The 24,152-nt window shown below is 37.9% G+C and overlaps 3 protein-coding genes and 1 long non-coding RNA gene across 8 annotated transcripts; 2 read left to right on the top strand and 2 right to left on the bottom strand.

Annotated features, from left to right (window-relative positions):
* Positions 1–3,754: 3,754 nt before the first annotated feature.
* Positions 3,755–6,958, bottom strand: LOC130722529 (protein MAIN-LIKE 1-like). Of its 2 annotated transcripts, XM_057573279.1 has the most exons (4): positions 6,641–6,958; positions 5,129–6,115; positions 4,284–5,044; positions 3,755–4,192 (listed from the first exon to the last, which is right to left on the bottom strand). In XM_057573279.1, exons 2-4 carry the CDS (start codon positions 6,108–6,110, stop codon positions 3,854–3,856), a joined length of 2,082 nt encoding a protein of 693 aa, XP_057429262.1. In that variant the 5' UTR covers positions 6,111–6,115; positions 6,641–6,958; the 3' UTR covers positions 3,755–3,853. The 2 variants fall into 2 exon arrangements, with proteins under 2 accessions (XP_057429262.1, XP_057429261.1); XM_057573278.1 differs by having other exon boundaries at positions 5,129–6,958.
* A 70-nt stretch (positions 6,959–7,028) lies between these two features.
* LOC130722532 (uncharacterized) lies at positions 7,029–10,074 on the top strand. Of its 4 annotated transcripts, none has more exons than XR_009014002.1 (6): positions 7,047–7,194; positions 7,278–7,412; positions 7,574–7,622; positions 8,043–8,137; positions 8,232–8,487; positions 9,515–10,074. It is a non-coding gene; the product is annotated as an uncharacterized LOC130722532 (long non-coding RNA). The 4 variants fall into 4 exon arrangements; XR_009014000.1 differs by having other exon boundaries at positions 7,048–7,194; positions 7,571–7,622; XR_009014001.1 differs by lacking the exon at positions 7,574–7,622 and having other exon boundaries at positions 7,029–7,167.
* A 1,486-nt stretch (positions 10,075–11,560) lies between these two features.
* Positions 11,561–14,210, bottom strand: LOC130722531 (28 kDa ribonucleoprotein, chloroplastic). Its single transcript, XM_057573281.1, has 4 exons — positions 13,704–14,210; positions 12,457–12,558; positions 12,101–12,373; positions 11,561–12,006 (listed from the first exon to the last, which is right to left on the bottom strand). The coding sequence occupies exons 1-4, from the start codon at positions 14,094–14,096 to the stop codon at positions 11,953–11,955; spliced, it is 822 nt and encodes a 273-aa protein (XP_057429264.1). The 5' UTR covers positions 14,097–14,210; the 3' UTR covers positions 11,561–11,952.
* A 5,099-nt stretch (positions 14,211–19,309) lies between these two features.
* Positions 19,310–22,700, top strand: LOC130722530 (uncharacterized). Its single transcript, XM_057573280.1, has 4 exons — positions 19,310–19,565; positions 19,760–19,988; positions 21,204–21,356; positions 21,880–22,700. The coding sequence occupies exons 1-4, from the start codon at positions 19,362–19,364 to the stop codon at positions 22,584–22,586; spliced, it is 1,293 nt and encodes a 430-aa protein (XP_057429263.1). The 5' UTR covers positions 19,310–19,361; the 3' UTR covers positions 22,587–22,700.
* Positions 22,701–24,152: the final 1,452 nt, after the last annotated feature.

The following is a 24,152-nucleotide window of genomic DNA, read 5'->3' as shown; positions in this document are numbered from 1 at the left end:
CCTCCACCAACCCCTCCACCATTACTCCTCCGTCACCAACCCCTCACCAGCCCCCTTAACCCCCTCAATGCCTCCAGACCACCCTCTCTCTCACCCTCTCCTACCTCACTTTCATCCTCACTTCCATTCTTCCTACCACCACCACCAACTCCTTCATTGGCAAGCTCTCCACCATTGGATGCAAAAAGATAGCATTTGAGGTAAGTGTTGTTAGTTGTTTGTTGTATGTTGTTAGTTTAAGTAGTTGAAGTTGTTAGATTAAGTAGTTAGATTAAGTAGATTAAGTAGTTAGAATGATGATTTTCTGAATTCTGAGATGTGTTAAAATACGGAATATAAAGTTTCGGAGTCTATACGAAAATTAATATACCGTATTCAATACGAATTATAAATTTCCGTATTAAATACGAATTATAAAGTTCCGTATGCAATATGGATAATAAAGTTCCGTATTCTCTTCCAGGGATGACAGAATCATTTTTATTTCATGAATCCCAATTGATTGAAGTTGGATTGAACAATGCTCAACCTGAAGAGGTGCCACCACCAGCATTTGTACCCCCGTGTATAAGTATAGATGTCTCGCATTTATTTACAACTGATCAGGTATTCTTTGAACAGATTTTTGCATTGTTTTGAAAGTGTAATATATCAATTCTTATTATGTCTTGATCACCCTTGTTTATGCCTTGTTTGTGTGTTGGGTATGCATCATTGAACAGATTTTCCCTACCCGTGATGATCTTATCAATTGGGTTCATGGAATTGCGATTGAAAATGGATATGTTGTGTTGATCACAAAGTCAGATAGCGGTGGGAATGGAAGCAGAAAAGCTTATGTCATGTTGGGGTGCGAGAAGCATGGTAAGTATGTTCCCTACAGAGACCCTGACCTTGTTGAAGGAACGAGAACACAAAAGACAGAATGTCCTTTTAGACTAAAAGGACGACCTATGAAAAATGGCATAGATAGAGATTGGCGGCTAAAGGTGATGGAAGGTACACACAACCATGAACCAGCTAGGTCACTACTTGGCCACAATTTTGTTGGTCGTCTAAATTCCGAAGAGAAGGAGCAAGTGGAAAAAATGTCAAAGAGTTGGGTTCCACCGAGAAAGATGCTGTTGACTTTGAAGGAAAACAATCCTTTAAACTTGACTACCATATCTCAGATTTATGGTGCTTGCAAGAGGTTAAGAAAATCCCTCCGCGGGTCATTGACAGAAATGCAACACTTGTTGAAGAAGTTGGACGGTGACAAGTACGTCCACTTTGAAAGACATGAGCCTGGATCGGAAGTCATTAGGGATGTATTTTGGGCTCATCCAAATGCTATCAAACTGTTCAACACATTTCCATATGTAGTGATTATGGATTGCACATACAAGACAAACAAATATAAAATTCCATTGCTTGAGATTGTTGGACTGACTTCCACAGATAAGACATACTCCATAGCCTTTTGCTACATTGTTAATGAGGGCACAGATGACTACGTTTGGGCACTGGAGTGTATGAAGTCTCTATTAGCTGATCAAGCCATGTTGCCTAAGGTGATTGTTACTGACAGGGATCTTGCCTTATTGAGTGCTGCTAAGCAAAGCCTTCCCAACACCAGCCATTTATTATGCTTGTGGCACATCAACAAGTGTGTTTTGGCAAAGTGCAAACTCTATGTTGGTACAGATGATTTTGCTGAATTGGTTATGGGGAAGTGGGGAGAGGTGGTGGATGCTGCAACAGTTGAAGAATTTGAAGTTCAATGGATGCAATTGTTTAATATGTGCAAGGACAAATACAGCAACTTTACCTCCTATTGTTCTACTACATGGTTGGTCCACAAGGAAAAATTTGCCAAGGCATGGACAAATCATGTGATGCACTTTGGAACAACAACAAGTAACAGGTACAAAAATTATATGAGCTTAATTTATGCCTTGTTATATGTTTTTCATTTGATAGATTGTTTACATTGGAGAGTTAATAAGATATCTGTTTGTTGTTTGCAGGGCTGAGGGTGCACATGCCAGTTTGAAGAAGATGTTGCGGGATTGCAAGGGTGACCTAGCCACTTCTTGGGATGCGTCGCATAGTTTGACATGTAATCGACATACTGAAATATTAGCATCGTTTGAGCGCAGTATTCACAGAATTGATCACATTTTCATGTTCCCATTTTACACAAATATTAGAGGATTTGTGTCAAACAAATGCCTGCAGCTCATCGACGATGAACATATAAGAATGAAGTCTTACGGCGGATGCGATTGCTTGTTGAGAGAGACTCATGGACTACCTTGCGGTTGTGAACTTGCAGGTCACCGGTCAACCACTCTCTTGTCAATTAATTCTATTTGTTATTGAAAGTGACACTTTTGTGAACTTGCAGGTTATGAAAGAATTCCATATGAGTCAATTCATCCATTCTGGAAGAGACTGAGTTGGGAGCATGTACCTGAACCTGTTGCAGATACTATCAGCAACCATATTTGTGGCATGAACCATGGAGATATGCAACCAGAAGTTGAGGCATTGACACATTATTTCAGTTCTTTGGATACTGGAGGGCAGAGTATGGTAAGGAGGAAGCTTCAAGCTATCTATTGTCCTGAAAGCAGTTCACTTTGTACTCCTGAGGTTCAGATAAGGTCCAAGCGCACTCTTAAGGCGAACGAAAGAAAACCACCCAAGGTTAAAGCAATAGGATCCTTGACTCGTGATCCTTCAGGTTTTGAGCATGTTGATAGGGAGATCAAAGAGGCAAAGAAGGTTTCGCAACCACCAAAGAAGAAGAAGCGTGTGAAGAAGTCTGATACAAGCTATTTCATGGGTCATTTTCCATCCTTTTTCCACCCATATATACACACAGTTCAGAATGTTGAGGACGATGGTAACTGTGGCTATAGAGCCATTGCTGCATTACTGGGACTACCATCAGGTGAGGAAGGTTGGCCATGTGTTAGGGAAGCGTTGATAGACGAACTTGAACGACACAGAGGATTGTATGATGAAATGTGGTCCAGACATGTGGTTAATGCCTTACATTCTCGACTCACTCTTCCTCCTGGTCATCCGGCTACCGAGGATAAATGGATGCAACTGCCAGAGATGGGATACCTTGTAGCAACCAGGTTCCAAGTGGTTTTCATATCCATCTCTTCTCAGGGTTGTTGGTCATACCTTCCACTAAGAGGAGAAGGTCCACCTCCTGTACATCGTGTTATAGCTGTTGGTCATGTGATAAATCACTTTGTACAGGTATTTTTTTATTGCGTACACTAATATCCAGTTTGTGAATTAATTTGTTGTATTTGTAAGTTATCTAATTTTATTGTTATTCTCTATAATGTAGCTACATCTAACTCCTGGACATTCTATGCCGCCAATTGCTCTCCAGTGGGAACGGTATGTTGATCCTATATCAGTAAGCTGGTGCGTCCCATATGTTACACGTTTACACAGGTTCACATCAGAACTAGAAGCTTGGTTTGTTACTTTTGGTGTTCCTCTTAGTCACCAAAGCTATGTAGACATCACCACAGACTGACGCCACACTTTGTGTAATATTCATTTGTAAACGCTCTGTAATATTAATCTGATGGGCCTTGCCCTTATGTTGTTCATTGCTGCTTTTAATAATAGTAATTTGATGGTCATTGGTATATTGATGGGCCTTATGTTACTTATCTTGCCTTTCATTATTCACGGTGTAGTTATACAGGTTATTTTTCATTATAAGAGTCTAAACATAATAGGTGGAAATAGAAAGCGTGGTTAATATAAAAAGAGTCCATACAATGTCGTCACATGTCATAATATAAAAGTACACAAAAAAATATATACAAATATACAGTCACTCGCCCCGACCCCTACCGCCACCCCTACCGCCACCCCTCCGACCTCTAGGTCCACGAGCTCTGCCTCCACGAGCGCCCTCTGCAGGTGCACCCTCTCCACGGGCTCTGCCTCCACGGGCTCTGCCTCCACGCGCTCTACCTCCACGACCTCTGCCTCCTGCAGCTCCAGCTCCTCGGACAGCAGCAAAGGCTACTCCCTGGGTACCGATGAATGCGCTGGATCTAATAAGATCCAGCGCCCTCTCAGTGAGGGATCGGGCATGCGTGCCAACTGCAAGAGCATCTGGCACCTCCAGTGACTGCTCCAACAAGTCCACGACCCGACGCACAACCGTCTGCAAAAATAATGTACATAAATGTGAGTGTACAAATAAAATATCATGAACAAAAAATCACAATTGCATGAAAAATAAAATTCAAACTTACCACAGCACTGAACTCCTCCCTCCTATCATCAGGGATGATGAACCGATGGGACACACCGCCATACCACCTCATGTACTCCTCCACAGCCTCTCCCGAATGAGTAACAGGGATCCCCTGAGGGCGCAGGTGCGGCACAAAATCAGCATAGGCAGCATCTGCGGTCTCAGCAAGGGACCCAGTCGTCTGGATCTCGGAGGGGTGTCGAGGGACATCCTGGATGTAGCCAAACTGGCGCAGAACCCTCTCTGGTAGATGTCGTCGAACAACACGGCCAAATGGCGTCCGGATGTAGCCAGAATACATGGCCCTCTGATCCCGTGGTCGATGAGCCCGATGGTCCTCAAATGGGGTCCATATAATGTCATCCACCGTCAGCTCATCGAGCATGACTCGCCTCTCATCGAGGCCTGCATGCCCGACCCGGGACATAACCCACCGCCGCGCCCTAGGCTGGTCCTGCGAGTACTCCGGATCCGCCCTCCGGATAATGACGCGATCAGAAAGGTACTCGTAGGCCCATCCTAGCAAGAGTGAGCTGAAACCTCCCATCTGGGCCGTCCCCCTCCTGGACGCTCGATCAAGCTGGTCGTACAACGTAGCGAGCGCAATTGCGCCCCACGCGTACTCGGACACTCGACCGAGATCCTGCAACATACCTATCCAGTAGACGGTCGTGTGGTATCCACCGCTCTTGCTAGCAAAGAGCGTCGCGCCTAGCTGGTTCACCAGCCAAATCCGTGCAGCGTCCTCATATCGGTGCTCTACAATGAAATGAATTCAGTTAACAGTTAATAACAATACAATAATAATAGATACTATTTAATCAAGTAATAATTAAGACATACCCTCCAACGCAGCATCATACAGGGTCTGCAAGACCCCAAAGCGAATAGTCTGGCTCCTGTTCTTATCAAACTCAGCATGATAACGAGCAACAGATCCTCCCATCAACTCAGCACATAGCGCTGCACACTCGTCCCTCTCCCCCCTCCCAGGCGTATAGAACCTCGACCCCATTGGGAGATGGAGAAGAGCCGACACGTCGTCCAGGGTGATGGTCATCTCCCCAAACGGCATGTGGAAGCTACTAGTCTCCTCATGCCATCGCTCCACAAGGGCCAAAATGAGGCCTGCATCTGTCTCCGAGTAGCTGCACCAGGGTAGCTGATGAAGACCCGTCTGCTCAATCAACTCTCGAACCCTCCTGTGACTGTCTGAATCACCATCACAAGCAAGGTTCCAAACCTTCCCCCCAGCTGTGGCCACCCTCAAGTGTCGACGGTCCACATACCGCTCGTCTGTGCGTAGGAGTGCATGCCACGTCCAGGGAGCCTTGTGATCAGCATAATGCGTGAGAAGCGACAGATCAACAGGCCCCCCCGGAAACGGCGGCAACCTCTGGATCAGGTCCTCCTCGCCACCCTGTGCCTCTGGCACGACATCAGCATCAACATCAGGAGGAGGAATACTATCCTCGTCATATGACCCCTCCTCGCCGGATGACTCCTCGTCGGATGACTCATCGCCGGATGACTCATCGCCGGATGACGACTCGCCTGATGACTCCTCGCCTGGTGACTCATGGCGAGGTACCTCAACCATGGGAGACGGCGGAGTAGGAACTCGATCAGTAGGCTCAACTGGAGCTGGAGCTGAAGCCTCTACCATGGGCGACTGCATAGAATCAACTGGAGCTGGAGCTGAAGCCTCAACCGCGTGAGAGGTCGCAGCATGATAGCCGCGCCGGCTAGAAGCATGTAATCGCCGGTGTCTATCCTCTGTAGGCCCCGCATCCTCACTAGCTCGAGACCTCTTTCTGTTCTTCATTCTCACTATATATTCAGAGCAAACATTTTCTAAATAAATTCACTGAATAAATTATACTCGCTCAATTACTAAATTTCTCAATTAAATCTCTAAATAAAATCACTAAATAATTCACGATGTTTATAACTAAATTAAAAACATTTTATAAATTAACTAAGCTAATTAGATTAGGTTTTATAAATAAACTAAGCTAATTATATTAAGTTTTATAAAAACATTTTATAAATTAAGTTTATAACTCTAAACAGACACCAAATACGGAACATTAAGTTTCATATCCAATACGGAACATTAAGTTTCATATCCAATACGGAACATTAAGTTTCATATTGAATACGGAATATTATGTTCCGTATCGAACCAGAACTCCATTAACGACATTGCATGATTGGAACTCGCCCCAAAGACCAATTTATACAATTTCAGCCAACCTAACATCTACTTAAGCATAAATCGACTATCCTAGGGTTGAAAGATTCCATAATTTCAAGTTAAATGGTGAATTCAAGTTGAAATCCAAACTTACTTACCTCTAGGTTCAATGCAATGAATGGGGAGAATGGGGTTGATGATGGAGACGATGGTACCCTGTCCAGATGATGATTGAAGCAAGGAGAGCGTCGGTCTCGAAGATTGCAGAGCAAGGGTTGGGAATGGTTTGGAGCGCTGAAATGGGTTTTGAAAAAACCCCTGTCGATTACATAGTAATATAATACGGAACTTTATATTCCGTATTGAATACGAAATTTAATATTCCGTATTCTTGTAAAGGGGGTTTTTCCGTAATTTCTCCACTTTAAGTGGGGCGCGGAGCCCCATAGGGGGGGCCCCAAACCCAACTCCCGTGAAGGAGCCGTCAGTCACAGATGTAGGAGTAGGAGCTTCCCCCATCTCTATTTGATATCCTAGCGAATGCATGTGCCCCATCTGCTAGAGCCAGCTTTGCTTCGCCCTTCCCTTATCTCATGGCTGGATTTTCAAGCCTCCATCGTTGATCTATCATCTATGACTTCGCTGCATCTACGATTCGTCCTTCACCTAGCCTTTTGCGTGAGATGTACGCATATCTTCCCCATTTTCTGTGGTAAAGCTCCATCCTAACCATCAATCTGGTTTGGGTTCTCTAGGAACTATACCCTAAAGAAACCTACATAATCTGCTTTACAGGCTGTTTGAGCTACTACTAGATTAAAAAATCTAGCTACTCAAGGTGCTTTCCAGTTGTTTGATTCGAAAGCTTCAAGATCTTGCTGGATTCTCTATGATTTATTTGCTTTCCTTGGTATCTTCATCCTTAGGCAGGTATGTGCTTATAAATTGCCCCTTTCATTGTGTGGTTTCTCATTTCTCCCCGGGTTCTTCATCCAGTTCCCTCTCCCATTCTTCTTTTCTCTCTTTTAAGGAGACAAAAAATACTGTATTACCTTAATTGCTATTTGTATTATGGTTTGTTTATGCAGCAGTATCAAGTGATAGATTCAAATGTTTGGGAAGAGAAAAAAATTGCATTGGGTATAACTCTTCGTTTTTTCCCATATATGTGATCATAATTATTCTCTTTTATTTGTTTTATCTTTGTTAATCAGTTGCAGAATTGAGACTAAAATGAAAGTTGAGGCTAATTGAGACTTTTTAGCAAGGGACTAATTCCTTGCCACTGTTAGCTATGGCCTATGTGTGTTCATGTTGATGTTGATGTACGAATGTAAACTTTTTTTTTTGTATTTTTCAATTAGGACATGTCCATTTTGGTTTTGCTCCTAAACTCTTACAATTAGTTCAAGCCAGATTGCATATCCTTGAAAGAAACACCAATTGTGGCCATGCTTGGTTTACATGGGTTCATCATCTTATTTATGCTTATGGTGACCAATTCAATTGTCTTGCTTTTTTCTATTTAGTGATTAAGATTTTGTGGTTTATTTTTTACAGGTTACCAAATAAATAAGAGCTCTCTAAAACTCCAAACTTTAAACTTCAATAAGCAAGTTGAAGACCTGACATTAAGGTTGCTTATTGAAAACAAGGTAAATTAGTATGGTTTAGGCTCATTGTTTTGTTTTTTTAATTTGGTTTTTACTATTTTTTATGGTTATGTTATAATTTTTTTTGTTCACGTAGTCCAATGGGGAATTTGGGTATCTTGCTTACACTCTTGATTGAAGGAGGCATCTTTGGAGTTAATATATTGATTATCAAGGGGCTTTCATGTTGGATTTATTCTCTATGGGTTGTGAAAGTCCAAAGCAAGCAGAGACCAAAATGTTGTAAAAGCCTGAGCACATGAATAGGCGATGAAGAAGAACTCTGCTGATATTGAAATGACTTTGGGGAAAGGAATTTTCTGATAGAAAGCATGTTTAGACTTGAAGTCCAGGTATATTTTGTTCTTTTTGGATTTTATGTTTACATTTTACATATTATTCAATGAATTGATAGAGAGTCATAGCTGGTCAAGATGAATTTCATCCCAAAATTTTCTTTTGAGACATTTTTATTTGATTAATTTTTCAGATTAGAACATAAGAAATTGATTTGATAGCCAATAGGTGCATTGGTGCTCATGATAGTGGGAGAGAATTTGTGACCAACTTGGTTGGAAGTGCAATTCCTGGTTCTAAAAGCTTAGCTGATGTTGTTAATTAGTTTATTTTTATCAAGTGGCTAGACTACCTTTGTATCTGATATAATTCTTTGTTTATGCATGGGTTATCAAAAGCTAGCTGCCTTGTGAGGTTTTTGTAAACTTTCTGATTTTCTAATTTTTGGGTTAGCCCTCTCTCTCCCTCTCTCATGATAGAATTTCATGGACATCCATTTGCTTGGTTTGGTCGTATGTGCTCCTTTGTTTTATCCACCACATGAAGCATATCAAATTGCTTCCTAAATTATTCTTTCTAGCTTTAAGAAAAAACAAATACTGTTGTCATTTGTATTGTTTGCCAAATTTTGGGATTTATCAATCACTAAATTTCTATTTGATGCACTGTGGAATTAGTTTTTTGAAATTGACTTGGATCAATTGGATTTGGAATTTGATGTCATTGTATTACAGTGCAAGCTAGGATCTAATACTTTAAGTTTGCTGACAAAGGTTGAGCCTTTAAACCATATAACAAATCCCCTTAGAGACCATTTTTTCCTTTAGCCTTATAACCCAAGGATTGAAAATAATGGTTTGGGTGAATAGCCAATAATGTCTAAGTCACACTTCATTAGCTAGATAAATAACAGAGTAATTTTAGGTTTCTATGTTTTGTTACCTATATAAAATTTTGAAAGTAGTCCTACTTATGTAATCTGTTTTTACTCTAATCTGTTTACCACTTTTATTGTGGTTGTTGCTTCAAAAGCATTCATGTAGTTGGAGAGACTTAAAAAGTATATGTTCATCATCTATGCAGGTTTGATGGGGTTGTTGTGTGCTTGTACTGATCACTGACTCTCATGTTTTATGAATTCAACTAACAAAAGATGGCTTCACTTAGCCTCTTCTACTGAATGTCCTTTATTAAGGGAGCAACACGAATCTGAGCTGCATTTGTTTAGAGACCGGCAAGTGATCCAGCCTGTTTGAGAGATGAGGCTCAACAATGGATTTTGGATTAGGCTCCTAATGTTACTATGGCTGAACTTTATTTATATTTGGAGTAGTAGTTGTTAAATCAATTAGTCAAATGTAAGTTATTGGAGTAATTTTAAACTGGACATTTTCTTGGGATCTCATAGCTGTTACTCTTTGGGATGGTGCTTAAGTTGTTACTCTTTGACATGGTTAAGCTCCTGTGTTATCCATGTCAATCGCATTAGTTATGTTTATTATATAATGTGCATTATTAACATAAAATTATTTTGTAAAGCAATCAAAATGAGAGATTAAACCTCCGTGCATCGCACGGGTATAATCCTAGTATTAACAAATGGGTTATCATGAAGATTTTATAAAGCTGTATAAGCTTTTGGACCCTCTTCTTAAGTTACTTTATTGTATTTCCATTTCCTTTCACTCAGAATGTCTTCAACACAAAATAGGAAAAAGCAAAATAATCATAAAAAATTGTAGACCAACACACATGATCTGAGTGTCTTTTTTTATTTATCTACCCCAGGACACACTCAAATTTCTTATACCATTGTTTAGGGCTTGTTTCATCACGTACATACTTTTCTTCAATCTTCAAACATAATCTTTGCTTTTTGTCATAGAACCTTCTGGCTACACATTGCAGATTTTTTGTTTTGAATCATAAATGGAGGAATACTGTCTTTATATCCATATACTCAAATCTTCAATTCAATATTAGTTGTAGGATAAGATAACATCTTCAAACTGCAAAAAATTATCTCATCAAAATCAACACATTTTCTCTAGTAGAAACATTTAACCACCATCTTTACTTTATATTGAGGTCTTCAATCGTTCTCATCCTATTTCAACCTATATAACTATTTGTTGCTCAATGCTCCCATCCATGCTCTTAGAAAATTTCACCAATTCATAAGTGTGATTCTCATTTAAGAAATTCATCTCATATGACATCCATCCATTCTTCAATATGCTTATTCTGCTTAGTTTCATCAAAACACTGGTTCTTCACTGCCAGTCACCAAAACATACTCATCAATGGTGTATTTATAGAAGATTGTCTTTTTCTAGCATATCTTCTCAGTGTAATATACTCAACATCTGACCTTGACAGTATAACATGAACAATCTTAAGGCATACATATTAGGCACTGATAATCTTGACTATTTAATTCTCATCTCTTCTTTCAAAGTACCACTCTTCACAATGTCCATTGCCAATACTCATCAGACAACAAAATAAGCAACTTTTCGTCAATTTGCATTGGAAAAATTCAAAACAAAGCTACCCTAAACAAAATTACATATAAGTTGAACTATAGTTCGCCATTTAACAAAGGTAATTTTCTAAAAAAACATATTCTGTTAAGTAACGGATTTCTTATACAAAATTTTGTAAATGTTCTTGCAGTATGAGTCTCCAATTTCCCTGGATAAAGTAAACTCCATAATTATTGGTAATTAAAAGACTACTATTTCTTAATTAGCAGAACAACTATGTCTAAATCAACTAATACAGAAATAAATTTTAAACAAGAAAGGGCTTGTATGAAGATGACAATGCCATTATATTTCAAATTAATAAAATTAAAATTAGACTTCCTCAACACTTCTACAAATATTTCAACAGAGATATTTATTCACCACACTATAATATCCTGCTGCATCAATGTGGAAGGTCTTGGAGCAATTGTTCTTGGCATGCCAAGAACTGCAATCATTACAAAACTAACATATTATGTTTCTGCTGGTAATATGTGTAGTTTGATTGCGTTTATCTGTTGATTCGATACCAATTTTCAGTTCACAATAAAAGTTGAGCATATGCACGCACACTAGTCTGTTTAAAATATGTACATCAGGAAGCAAGCAACCAAAATGATTTCATTCTACTAACATTATATGTTCTGCTGTATCTTAAGGTTACTAATTTACAAATTCTGCAGCAAAAATTTGTATTTGATGCTCGTCATTTCACCATGGTGCGATACTTTACACCTTAAGGTGCTAAATATTTCATAGGAAATGTTACATTAGAGTAGAATCTGTGATCAATGTATTATTCCCAGTGAGACAAGAAGGAAGCAACATATAGCCAATGTTAGTATCAATAAAGATTTTAACACAATGAAACAGCATTTGGAAATCCTCAGCAAACTGAAGATGGGGATATGCATATAGGGCATCGCCTTCTCATTTCTTCAGCGCCATTTGTAAACATCTAGAGTCTTCCCAAGTTTCTATGAAGTGTTAACCTTATGAACGTTTTCCTTCCGCCAAGCTTACTCGTATTGCTCGTCCTTCTAGTTCCTGAAGTCCACAGTTTTTAAAGAAGCAATAAGCAAAATTAAGAAAACTTGTTTACATGGAATGCGCAAGAGTGAGGAGATGAGAAGTAACATACCACATTATTTAGGGATATAAGGGCAGTTTCCAATTCAGATCTTTTTGAATAGCAAACGAATCCATAGCCACGTGACCTTCCGGTTTCCCCATCATATAAGACCCTGGCTCCGACCACGGTTCCATATTCTTGAAAGACTTGTATTAGACTCTCAGAAGTTACTGTCCATGACAGGTTCCCAACAAAAAGCTTATGCTCAGTTTCGGGGTACAAGGGTTCTTTTGGTTTTGGTTTGTCAGATAAGTTCACCCGCAAAGTTCGGCCCAAGAACTCCTGAAAAGTTCATTTACAAAATTAAGCATGGAAAAGGATTTGAGAAAATATGGTAGACAAGGAAGATAGGCAGTGTTTCTTACTTTTCCATCAAGATTTTCGATGACAGTATTACAATCTTCAACACAACTCATCGTCACAAATGCAAAGCCTCTACTTTTTCCAGAGTCCCTGTCGTAAAGAACCTAAAGATATATATATATATATATACATATATATATATATAAATCATTAACAAAACTGAAAATCAGGGAATGAAACACATCCACGGACCACGGGATAATCAAATCATGAAATGCAATTTGGATTCTAAAGACTTGCAACTTTGAGGGATGTATACTGAAAAGTCATATGCAAAAAATTATGGAGTAAAAATTTCTTATTTGATGTCTCTTATCTGAGTTTCATATCAAGTCACCAATGTCTATCATTCACTTAATTATTGCCATGAGCCAACTATCCCAAAAGCTTAAGCTATAGGGTGAAGACACATGAATAGTTTTATATCTTATTTTTAACACGCACCCTCACGCAGACACAATAGCCGATTGGACTTGAAGTGCGGACAATGCACAAATCCAATAACCTTGTATGAAAATTTTCCTCTTTTATTAGAGTAATTGGGCAACAAGGATCGAATTCTAGACATACAATCTAAACTTGAGCCCAGTTACAAAAGACTTAAACTGTAAAGCTGAATAACAGAAACCTACTTCCATGAAGCTACTATTCTAATATCGACCCTTAATTACCATTTAGTCATTTACCCAAAACAAGTAAAGTAATTAAATGAAGCAGAAGTCCACCAAACTTTATTGCAGATTTTCAGAAAAACTCCATTGCCAGTGATGAATCCCATGAAAACCTTACATATAACTCATCTCCTTAATCAAGTTATTTTCCTCTCTATCAATTCACAATAGATGTATATGCATTATTGAGACCAACAACCAAAAAAGCAGACTTTTCTCCATCCATTCACAAGTTACACACCGATCACCAAGAAAGCCTCAGCAATTAAATCACATCATGCAACAAAATCAAATGGGCTGCAGCCATAAGATCATAAACCATAGAGCACAAATGCACAGCACAATTTTATTGATCCAACCTGAAGCAATTCAGTGCATGGATGTTTGGAAATCCATCCACAATTGTTTCTAAAGCCAAAATCAATTCTAGGCAGAAGCTAGTATTAGTAGCTTTTAATTACCAAAATTGATTTTCAGGAAAATAAGTTGATCCTAACTAACATTCTATTAATTGGTTCATGACTTCATGTAGATAACTTGGGATAATATAGATAAGAGTTACATATATAATTAGGTACCTCAATTAGTTCAGCACTACCATATTCCTCAATCAACCCTGCAAGTTGTGCACTATCAACACTGTATGGCAAATTCCCAAAATAAAGCTTAGTGTTGACAGAAGAATTAGCCTCTTCCTCTGCTACCACTTCCTCAACTTTCTCTTCAACTAAACCATCATCTGCCTCAGCAGCCAGTGCCACCTCTTCTTGTGCAACAGCAGCAGAAATTCTAGGAACCCACAACTTGTTGTGTGAGATGGTGCCACCAATGGACAAAGGTTCCACTAGGTAGGACTGTGACACTGATGCCAACACGGAGCAGTTCTTGGAGCGTAGACATTTGACATTGGTGTTGATGGAAGAAGAAAACAAGGAAGAGGCTATGCCTGCAGCTGCAGCAGTGGCAGCCATGTTGTGATTGTGGTGAATGGTGATGCAACTCTGTGTAAGTAATAAAGACACTTTAACAAGTAAGATGGGATGAGAGAGAGAGAGAGAGAGAGAAAAAGATAGAGAGATGTAGATTGTGTCTTGTTTTTGTGATGAGGTGGCATGATTGTGTCCACTGTCCAGTGATATAGGAAGGATCTGATATCTCAAGATAAGATGAGGGCATCTATTTCCTATACAACATCTATGATCTATGTACAAACACTCATGTGCTATTTATCTGTTGCATGTAATGGGCACAACTTTTTGGGGTATCTCTTCTCTTTCTAAATCTAAACTACTGCATGATACAACTTTGTTTCAAAAATTAACTTTACTTGTAGAAATTGAAGAAACACATATTTTTTTTTGTGTTTGGTGTGGTACCTAAAAGTCAGATTAAGGTATGGTATCTAAAATGAGTTTGTTTAATAATAAAGACTTATGTATCGATTAAAATTTTGATTTTGCTCTATCATATTAATGCAGTGTTCCATTCGTAAGGACATGAGATATGCGAGTTGTGTTTTCTGAGCTTTGTTTATCCATCAACCATGATCATTTTTACGCGCATGTCCATCACCATCATTCATTTTCACCACTCGTTCATTTTCCATTAAAAAATGAATTTTGTGAGATAAAATTAATTGACAAGTGAAGAAAAATTTAAAGATGTAGTATTTACCTTGAATAACATGATAATAATCTATTAAATTACTTAATGCGGGTACCACACCTAAAAAAAATCAGGTACCACATAATTTACCTACTATTTTTAACATAGGAAGATAAGAAGAAAATATAATTAATAATGTTAAGTTTTTTTAAAATAAGCTTAAATATGTTGGAGGTCCCTATAAAATATGAGTACTTTGGTTAAGGCCCCTACAAAATATTATTTTGAGAATACACCCTTATATAGGTTAAACCCTGGTCATAACCTAATCGTCGTCTCGTTCTCAATGACGGCAGACACAATAAGACCTGCACCAAAGCTTATAGCCTCCTTCATGATATGATTCTCAAAAGAAAAACAGAGGTGATTGGGAGAGGCATAGAAGCTGGGCAGGAGAGGTTTGTCAGAAATTCTAAGCAATAGAAGCAACGCTTTGAAGCTAACATCAAGTAAACTCACTTTCATCTTTTACTTCAGAATTTTTCTCATCCAATCAAATTCTTGGTTATGGGTATTATGCAATAGTGTTGACATGAAAGATTCATTATATTAGTTCATCTGAGTTACGCACATTCATAGACATCGAAATGATAAAAATCTCAAATAATTTCTAAAGTTTGGAAAATAAACAAGAGAAACACTCAAAAAATACATTCTCTCATTTATCACAATATCCACAAATCGCTTCTTCAGCTAGGTTTCCATAACCTTCGATTGAGTACCAGCTCCTGCACCGTGAAACTCAAATGAAGAATCTCATACCTTTGAACCCCAAACCTTCTTCAACTCAAACCACCAAATCCTGACAACCACCCTCTGCCATTCAAATCACCTGCGCAAACCCTATTTCCATGAAGCTATATCACAAGTAATGAAGAATTATAGATAAAGAGTGTGTGTACCTTCTCTCATCAACCAAGACACAGCACATTCCGGCCAAGCCCATGTCACTACGGCTCACACCGCAGCCAAAGACACTGCTCGCAACTAGAGCCTCCATGCTGGAGAACTAAACCCCTAGAACCATTCTCTTCATTGTAACCCTTGCGGCTGAAACAGAAATACCTAGAGCCTTCCAACTGAATTGTGAGAAAGGATTTGGTGACTACTAACATATATACCTTGATATAAATCAAGACACGCAAATATTTTTTAAAATTAAGGTCATAGAAATATTGGATTTTGCCAAAGAATCATACCAATGTAACATTGGACTTGTACTTCTTTAACTATACCCAAGGATGAAGAATATACTCTTATGTATGACTGCATTAAAAAGTTTTAGAACGTATAGAAATTAGAGAGGACCATGATTATATAAGAGATCATATATTTTTCATCCTTGGAGGCTTAGGTGAAGAAAGCCAAACCGAATGTGACATTGGTATGATGCTTGAGGCAAGTGTTACTCCGATCTCATATATATGTGGCCATAATTGAAAAAAATTTGAGAGTTCTGATTTATATCAAGGACTCTAAATTTCTCATATTGTATGTTAGTAGTCACCATATCCTTCTCACAATATCCTAATGCATGAACGAAGTTCGACGTCTTTAGACTGTTGCTGATATGGTATTGAAAAAAAAAACTCACAGTGTTTACAAAATCACTTACAACTCAATTATATCTAGAAGTTGAACAAATTTTTTTCTCTTTTTTTTTAACTTCCCGCTGGCTAATTGTTCTTGTGTTTTACTGTTTGGGTTCTACAACCTTTTATAGCCAAATGCATGTTAGGTAACTCATGCATTACGCTATTTGGTTATGAAACATGAGGCTGGTTTATGAAATGAGCCTTTGACTATCCCTAAGATTATGGTAACTCATGCATTGCGACCTTCGTATTATAACTTTTCAACACCTATTTTGTGATAGGAAATATGAGTCTGGTTTATGAAGAGATAACCTTTGATTTTCCCTTAGATTTCGCAGTCAACATTCAAGGCAGGGAACTCTCCACTAAATTCTGATCTAGATGATTTCCTCCATCACTTGATTTTGAGTTAATTCTTGGAATTTAGATCTCTGTAACAAAGATTCTCTACGCACCTCCCCTCTTGCATGATTCTAGGATCATTGATTTTTTTGTAATCAATGACTATGATTAATCTAAATAAGAAATTAAGACTTCTTAGATTAATGAGTTTAGTTTAGGGTGATTTATTGGCTGAAGAGGATCCAAATTCACTTTGGAGATGTCTTTGATATTGTGCGGAGCAACTAACAATAGCTGATTTTATGATGTAAACTAATTGTTTTTTGTTTTCATATAGTTGTATTATATTGCATCGAAGTAAAGGCCCATAGGTGTAGAATTGGCTATTGTTTATTGTACATTGAATTTCTTCCTTTTAATTTCAATGACTCAAATTATAAATTTAAATTATAATGAGAAATTTTTGAAATGGATAGTAGAGTTCATCCTGTTATAACACTGTTAAATTAGATTTCATGCCACAATCAAGAATATATATATATAATATCAGACACTGATACCTCACTCTAAAGGAGGTGACGTGAAAATTGAGATGGACCGCTATAAGAATGTATCATATATCAACTTGTAAACTTTTGCATGTCTAGCAGAGACATAAAGGGCAATTTGACACACACACATGATGTTAATGCGGCCATTGATTTATAGCATATGTTTTGCTAAGTGTTAGTGAACTTTATGTTGAGTGGTCTTGAGATTTTGTAAGTAAGTTTTTATTACAACTAAGTTTTTGAAGTTTTTAAATGATCATAATGGAGAAGTGATGTTATTTAGATATTTTTCAATGAATAAGTACAAAAATGGAATAAATTGTGTATTTATATTTAAAAAATGGTTAGATATGTGGTAATTGTTAAGAATGTCTAGAAATTATTGAATGGAAAGGATTTTTTTTTTCACCAGAGATTCATGATTGTTCCAACTCTTCTTCAAAAAAGGGAGCGACATATTTATTTTATTTTTTATCAGAGAAAAAGCACATTGAACTTATTGTGGGCCTCATATGCTACCCCGCCATAAAGCTAATTTTATTATTATTTTTAGTTTATTTCCAGTGGCTGTTATCCATTTTTTAGTTTATTGGACCTAGCCCACCTTAATTTTAGGACCTTCTTGTATCCTATAAGTATTATTTTCAGTTGATGATGAATGTAACAAGAAAATTGGTAGATTCCTCAGTTTATTTTTGTTCTTAGGAGTTTAGTTATTTTTCCTTCTTCCTACAGATTCAACCTTGATAGGGTATTACTCTCTATCACACTTTCAGACTATCAGACATAGCGTCAATGACATAGATTAACAAAGATTCATTTCTAACAAGGAGCATCAGTGAATCACTTTGAGGAGGGTTATCCATCAACTGAAATTTTAATTGATGCTAGTGGATTCAAACCCTCGGCATATGAGAAAGTTAAAGTTAAAGTTAAAATATGTGATCAGTTATGTCAACCTAAATTTGAGAAATAAAATTGTATCACATCACGACATATGTTGTTTATAACAAATTAAAGAGGTCGGTTAAGACCGAGCAAGGTTGCGTTTGCATGTAACCCAAGCAGAGATATTAAGGTAATGAAACACATGTTCACAAAGAGGTCGGTTAAGATTATCTTTCTTTCTATTTATCTCTCCTTTTCATATAATATAATTATTATATCTCTCACCTTTAATAAAGTGAAGTTTGAATGTTTGATTTATGTTGTGAGATTTTTTTTTTCACCTTGTGAACACCAAGACCAAGTTAAGAACTCTAGACGGAAAATTCAAAATTATCTCGTATATTTTAATGAACTAAAAATTGAGTTGTAAAGGTATGCAATGCAAGACGAAACATGTTGTTATATTTGTGGGCTCATTTCTTGTGGCCCACCCTATCCCGCCTCGCCCCTCTTTCGCGAGTTCACAGGTTGGGCCCACATACAATGTATGCTTTGGCGGTCATTTTCTCTCTCGCGTCGCGCCATGCAAGACCTAGAAGCCACCCCTTTTTAATTAATTAACTGTGTAATAGGCCATATTGGTCAACTAATATTATTGTGTTGAAAAATTGCAAATAAGTTATGAAGCACGGAAGCCTCTCACATATGGAGGGTCCCGGTGTTGGACACCAACAGTCATACGACACTGACGCAACATGTGTTAGACACTTCTTCGCGGTGTCCGATTAAAGAAACATGTTTTTGCGGTTCGAACACTTGAGCCGACACCTCTTATCGGCTTTGACACCTCTAGGACACTTGTATTTAAATAAAAATATTTAAGCGTGAAGCATGGAAGAAATCGCTAATTGATCATTTGAATAACCAGAGTCAATGACATTTTTAGATTTTAACTGTATCGATAGATAAGAGGTGAAAACTAGATAGATAACCCTATTTGTAGACAAGTTAATCTTTTTTTATGATAAGAGACTCATGATTGATAATGTGGTGTCCAAATGTCTTGCTTTTTAGATTTTAACTGTGTCGTGTTGTGTCGGGTGTTCGTGTCAGAGTAAATAAGTCATCCAACAAACTGTCACTCCTCTACATAAATTAACGGTTTTCGTTAGGGTTTTAGTTATACCCTTTCGTTATGTGGCGCAGAGGCAGAGATAGTTTCAGCCGTCTCCGCCGGTTCTCAGCGGCGGCACGACGCCGCTCGGAGGACGATGGTGACTGGCTCTATTCCTCCGAGTGGTGGGGCTCGTCCCCTGACGACGGCACCACCGTTCTCCGATCAACTTCCGGCAAGGGAAACGGCGTCGTCTCAGTCGTCGCACATCCCTCCTCCAGACCTGTTAGTTTCCCACTCATTCTTTCTTCAACAGCTTACCTCCCTTAGGCTGTGTTTGGAGGAACCATAATCAATTTTCGAATTGAATTTAAAATTCCAGAGAAATGCAATGCAATCTTTGGAAATTTCACATTTTCTGATTACCCATTTTGATTGCTTGAATGGAACTTGGGATTTTTTTTTGTACATAATTTCAGAGTAGAATGCATTGGTCAAGGATGGAAAGATGGCTGCAGCAGAGATGTGAGGAGGTGCATCCTGGATATGGGGATGGAGGGATTCTGAGGGTGCTTGGATATCAATGGCGGGTGCTTCGTTTCAATGACGATACGCGCCAGAGCACTGCAAAAGTAATGCTTGCTTACAACCAAAACAATCCAGATCTTGTCTATCTTATGCAGCAACCTCATTGCTTGGCTGTTCCATGTACATTACTTAACCTTTATCTTATGTGAATGAAGGGTTAGTTTTTAGTTAGTGATTGATTGCTATGATGCAATGCTGTATGATTGTACTTAAGATTGAAGTAGCTACTAGGAAAGGTGCTAGTTATGTTGGTTAAATTATTAAATTAACTAATTTAATAACTAATTTAAGGATTAATAGGTGTCAAAATTGGAGCGATCATTGTTTCACGTAGGATACTGAGCACCACAATAGACTCTATGCTATGCTTCATCTTCAAATTGAATCAGAGGGATCTTCTTTGTATACCCTCTAATATTGGGCCTGTTTTTTGCTTGTGAGGGAAATTACCTTGGTATTTGGTTTCTATTGTTTACTGGCTGGTTCTTACATGCTATTTGGGAGACAACAGCTTTGTTGGTTGCCCTGCTATAATCTTGAGCTTCTTCTTACCTTTTTGTGCAATTAGATTACTTTCTTTCTTGCATTACTCCTTAATATTTGGTTTATGCAAATTGTTCCAGTAGCCTGGACCTGGACCATTTGATATTAGATGTTATATGCTATTACAGATTTTGATATTTTCTCTGGTCCTGAAATTTATTAGAAAAATCCTAAGAATGAGTATAGGTATTAGGGTACATTGTATGAATGTGTACAGAGTTACACTTTAGTAGTTGCTGACTGTACTAACAGTCAGCACTAGGGTTGTTATAATGAGCTGGCAATTCAGTTAGGCTATGCGGTTATGCTTAGCTGTCAACTGAGTCAGTTAGAGTTTGAGTTTGTTAAGCTTGTTGAACAAGCTATAGAGTTCTATATAAGTTGTAATCAGTCTCTTGTATCATTAGCTTTTCAATCATCAATGATAAACACTTTTTACAATTCTGAGTTTATCTAACAATAGGTAAAGGATATTATAGGGTATTGTATTTGTTCAACAGAATTTGAATAATTTCATACAAAATGCATTTTTTGTGAATCAAAAGTTTTTTTATTTATTTTAAATATACACATTTTATAGTTTCATGTAATTTGATTTTACATGATTTAGCTTCATGCATGGCTCCGGCATGCTCATAATTACATCTCTGTCGATGAGGACATAGGGGGGGGGGGGGGGGGGGGATGAACATTGAAAGGATGAACCTCATCATCTGTCCTTGGAGTTGATTTTATGTTCTTCTTCAATTAAATCCCGAGTATCCTTTTGATTTATTTAGGGCTGTCTTGCAGATGTGAAGAGTATGGTAGCTGCTGGGTTGACTACCATAGCTTCATGTAATTTTGATATTATCAGCGCACGGCAAGGAAAGAAAAACATGCACATCTTATGCGTCGGGCATGGTGGGGGAAGTTTACCACTGTTTTTAGCAAGTAATATCCAAGGTGAACATTTTTCTACTTTTGTAGTTTTTCTGGTTTTAAGCTGTAGCTTGAGATATCCAAATTAAAAGCCATTGCTTTTAAATGGAATATATACATACATGGAAATATATCTTCTAATGTGTTTTAATTTAGTATGATGCGGAAAATTACTTTTAAATTGCATATTAAATAGAAATGTGCTGGAGCTGTGTGCACCAGGCTGCCCTTTCTCACATCCAGCATTATGAGGGATAAGGCTTGGACTTGTTGTCATTACTCATATTAGTCACATAGGGGCAGTTGAGCTATAGTGTCAATAGAAATGACCTGAAACTACGTATCATGTTCATATGCACGGGCAGCACAGCCTCTGGTTTACTGAAATACATTTTTACCTGTGCCATAAAACCCTGGCTACTTCTATTGTGTGCTTGTTTATTTGACGTGCTTTTGGGAATTGCTTTACAGCGCTCTTCCCTGTTTACTTGTCTTGGTAAATTTCTGATTCAATTGAACCTTACTTGATTTGCTGTGCTCTGTCCAGGTGCCATTGTCCATGTAGTTGAAATCGATCCCCTTGTTATCTCAGCCTCGACTCGAGCTATGGGGTTCCCGGCTTTTTCACAAATGACACAATCCGGTGACCGGGCCATTGCAAAACCTGATATCATTGAAGAAGCTATGTGGAAAGGTGTCCATGAGAGGATTTACCTACATGAAGCAGATGCTGAGGAATTTGTTGTCAATAATACCAATCTATATGACATGGTCTTTATTGATGCATATGATGGTGATGACATATTTCCCCACAAGTTATGGGACCCAAATTTGCCGTTCCTTAAAGCTCTTAATAGTCACCTACATCCCAAACATGGTACTGTTGTGGTGAACTTGCATTCTGACTCTGACACCTCGAATCACGATGGATCTATTCCATCAGGGTTTGAACCAATTTTGCCAATGGGAAAGTATGTGTCTCAAGTTTGCCGAGCATACAAGGACGTGCTTATAGGAACTGGAAGCTCTTGTGAAGAAAAAATGGGTTCTGGTATTGCTTTTACTGTTGCAGTTCCCTGGGTCTGTAATACGTCCCTAGTTGTGTGTAGAGGTTTTGGTACAGATGGGGAGTATATTAACCGGGATTTGGTTGTAAACACTCTCATATCCAAATCCCTAGAAATTGAACATATTATGGACTTGCCATTCTCATGTTTGGAATACATAAAAAGAGGTTTTGTTCTTGTTGACTAATTTATGTGCCACAATATAAATGGAGTTGATTTATTCTTCTCAAATCATTGGTGTACAACTCGGACAAACTTGGCCTGCCAAACTGAAAAATCTGCGACTTGGGTAGTTTGATACTAAATTGGGCCTTAGACATATACTATGTTTTTCAGCTAGCTTAAAGCTTATTTAACAAATTTAAAATTTCATTTGAAGTGTTTGATAAATGAGTTTATTTCATTAGCTTATAACTTTTTTGATAAGCTACTTGAGGCAGCATATAGTTTAAAGCTTATTGAATTTATTTCCCCTTTTTTATCCTTATCATTTTCCTAAGATTCCATCACTATTATTTTATTAAAAAACAATATTTTCTCTTTTCACATTCCATTTAATCAAATGAGATGAGAGATTCTTTCCTCCTGTAAAAAAAAAAAAGAGATGAGAGATTAGTCAGAATTCTCTTTTTCTTCATTTTCTCTCTTATTTTCCTTATGCCAACCCCAAAAGTTTACTCTTTTTCTCCTCATCTTCTCTTCACATTTATCATGACACTAGGCGAAAGCTAGCAATCCACTATACTCATCGTAAAAATGTTTTTGGGGCTACGCTTAACGTGGGTCAGTTTTAAAAACGAACAAAGGAAAGAAAAATGCTGCAGTCCTACTAATACCGGTGAAATACGTGTAATGTAATAGCTGCATGGTCAATTGGTCATCTAGAGAGCTATCGATCCCATAGGATTTGTTCATCAATCTTGCTAAGCTTCTGATCCCAAAGGATTTGTTCATCAATCTTGCTAAGCTTCTCATCGTCAAGGCGTTTCCAAGTCATGATTTTCTGCAACCCCATCCATAACATTTTTCCCTTCTCAAGTTGAGCCATTAAAATTTAAATGAACAATATATATAGACGAACAGAAGTTCAAAGTGAAAAAACGATCTTGTTAAAGGTTAGTCCTCGACTCACTAGCCTATAGAGTATTTTGATGAGAATTTTTGCCATTTATACTAAGTAATGGCGTTACATTCTCCCTTACTCTTTATTAAAGATTGTCTCTATCAGAAAAGCAATGCATTTGTAAACCTTTAACCAATTGGTTTTCAGTATACAGTTCAACATGTCTATGTCGGATAGCAAAACTTATTTAAATCGGCCCCATGAGAAAAAAAAATGTATACAGATAACTACTTCCCCGATAAATCCAACACACCAGAATAATTCTGAAGCAGTTGAGTGCGAGAAAGATGGTTAATGTTTTAGCACATTACAGCCAACGATATCAATCATAAGATGGAAGAATCATGTATTCGATTTTTCTGAAATTCATACTCTAGAACAGTTTTATGGAAGACTAAATATATAAACCAGTACGATGTTCACTTGATCAAGGAACAAAGACAACAACATGAAAGGCATTGAAATCACATCATAGAAGTTAGAATGAGCTTTCTTCACCCATGCAATCTTCTCAAAGTTGGGTACTGTCAATCTTGATTTGTTGAACACTGGAATTATTACAATCAGTACTTGACAAGGACAGTGAAAACTGATAACAGACTTTGTACCCAACATAGAAAAGTATGGGCC

This window comes from Lotus japonicus, chromosome 6 (genome assembly GCF_012489685.1).
Source record: "Lotus japonicus ecotype B-129 chromosome 6, LjGifu_v1.2".
Classification (NCBI taxonomy): domain Eukaryota; kingdom Viridiplantae; phylum Streptophyta; class Magnoliopsida; order Fabales; family Fabaceae; genus Lotus; species Lotus japonicus.
Note: the sequence above shows the minus strand (reverse complement) of the source record. Positions and strands in the feature narration are given on the sequence as shown.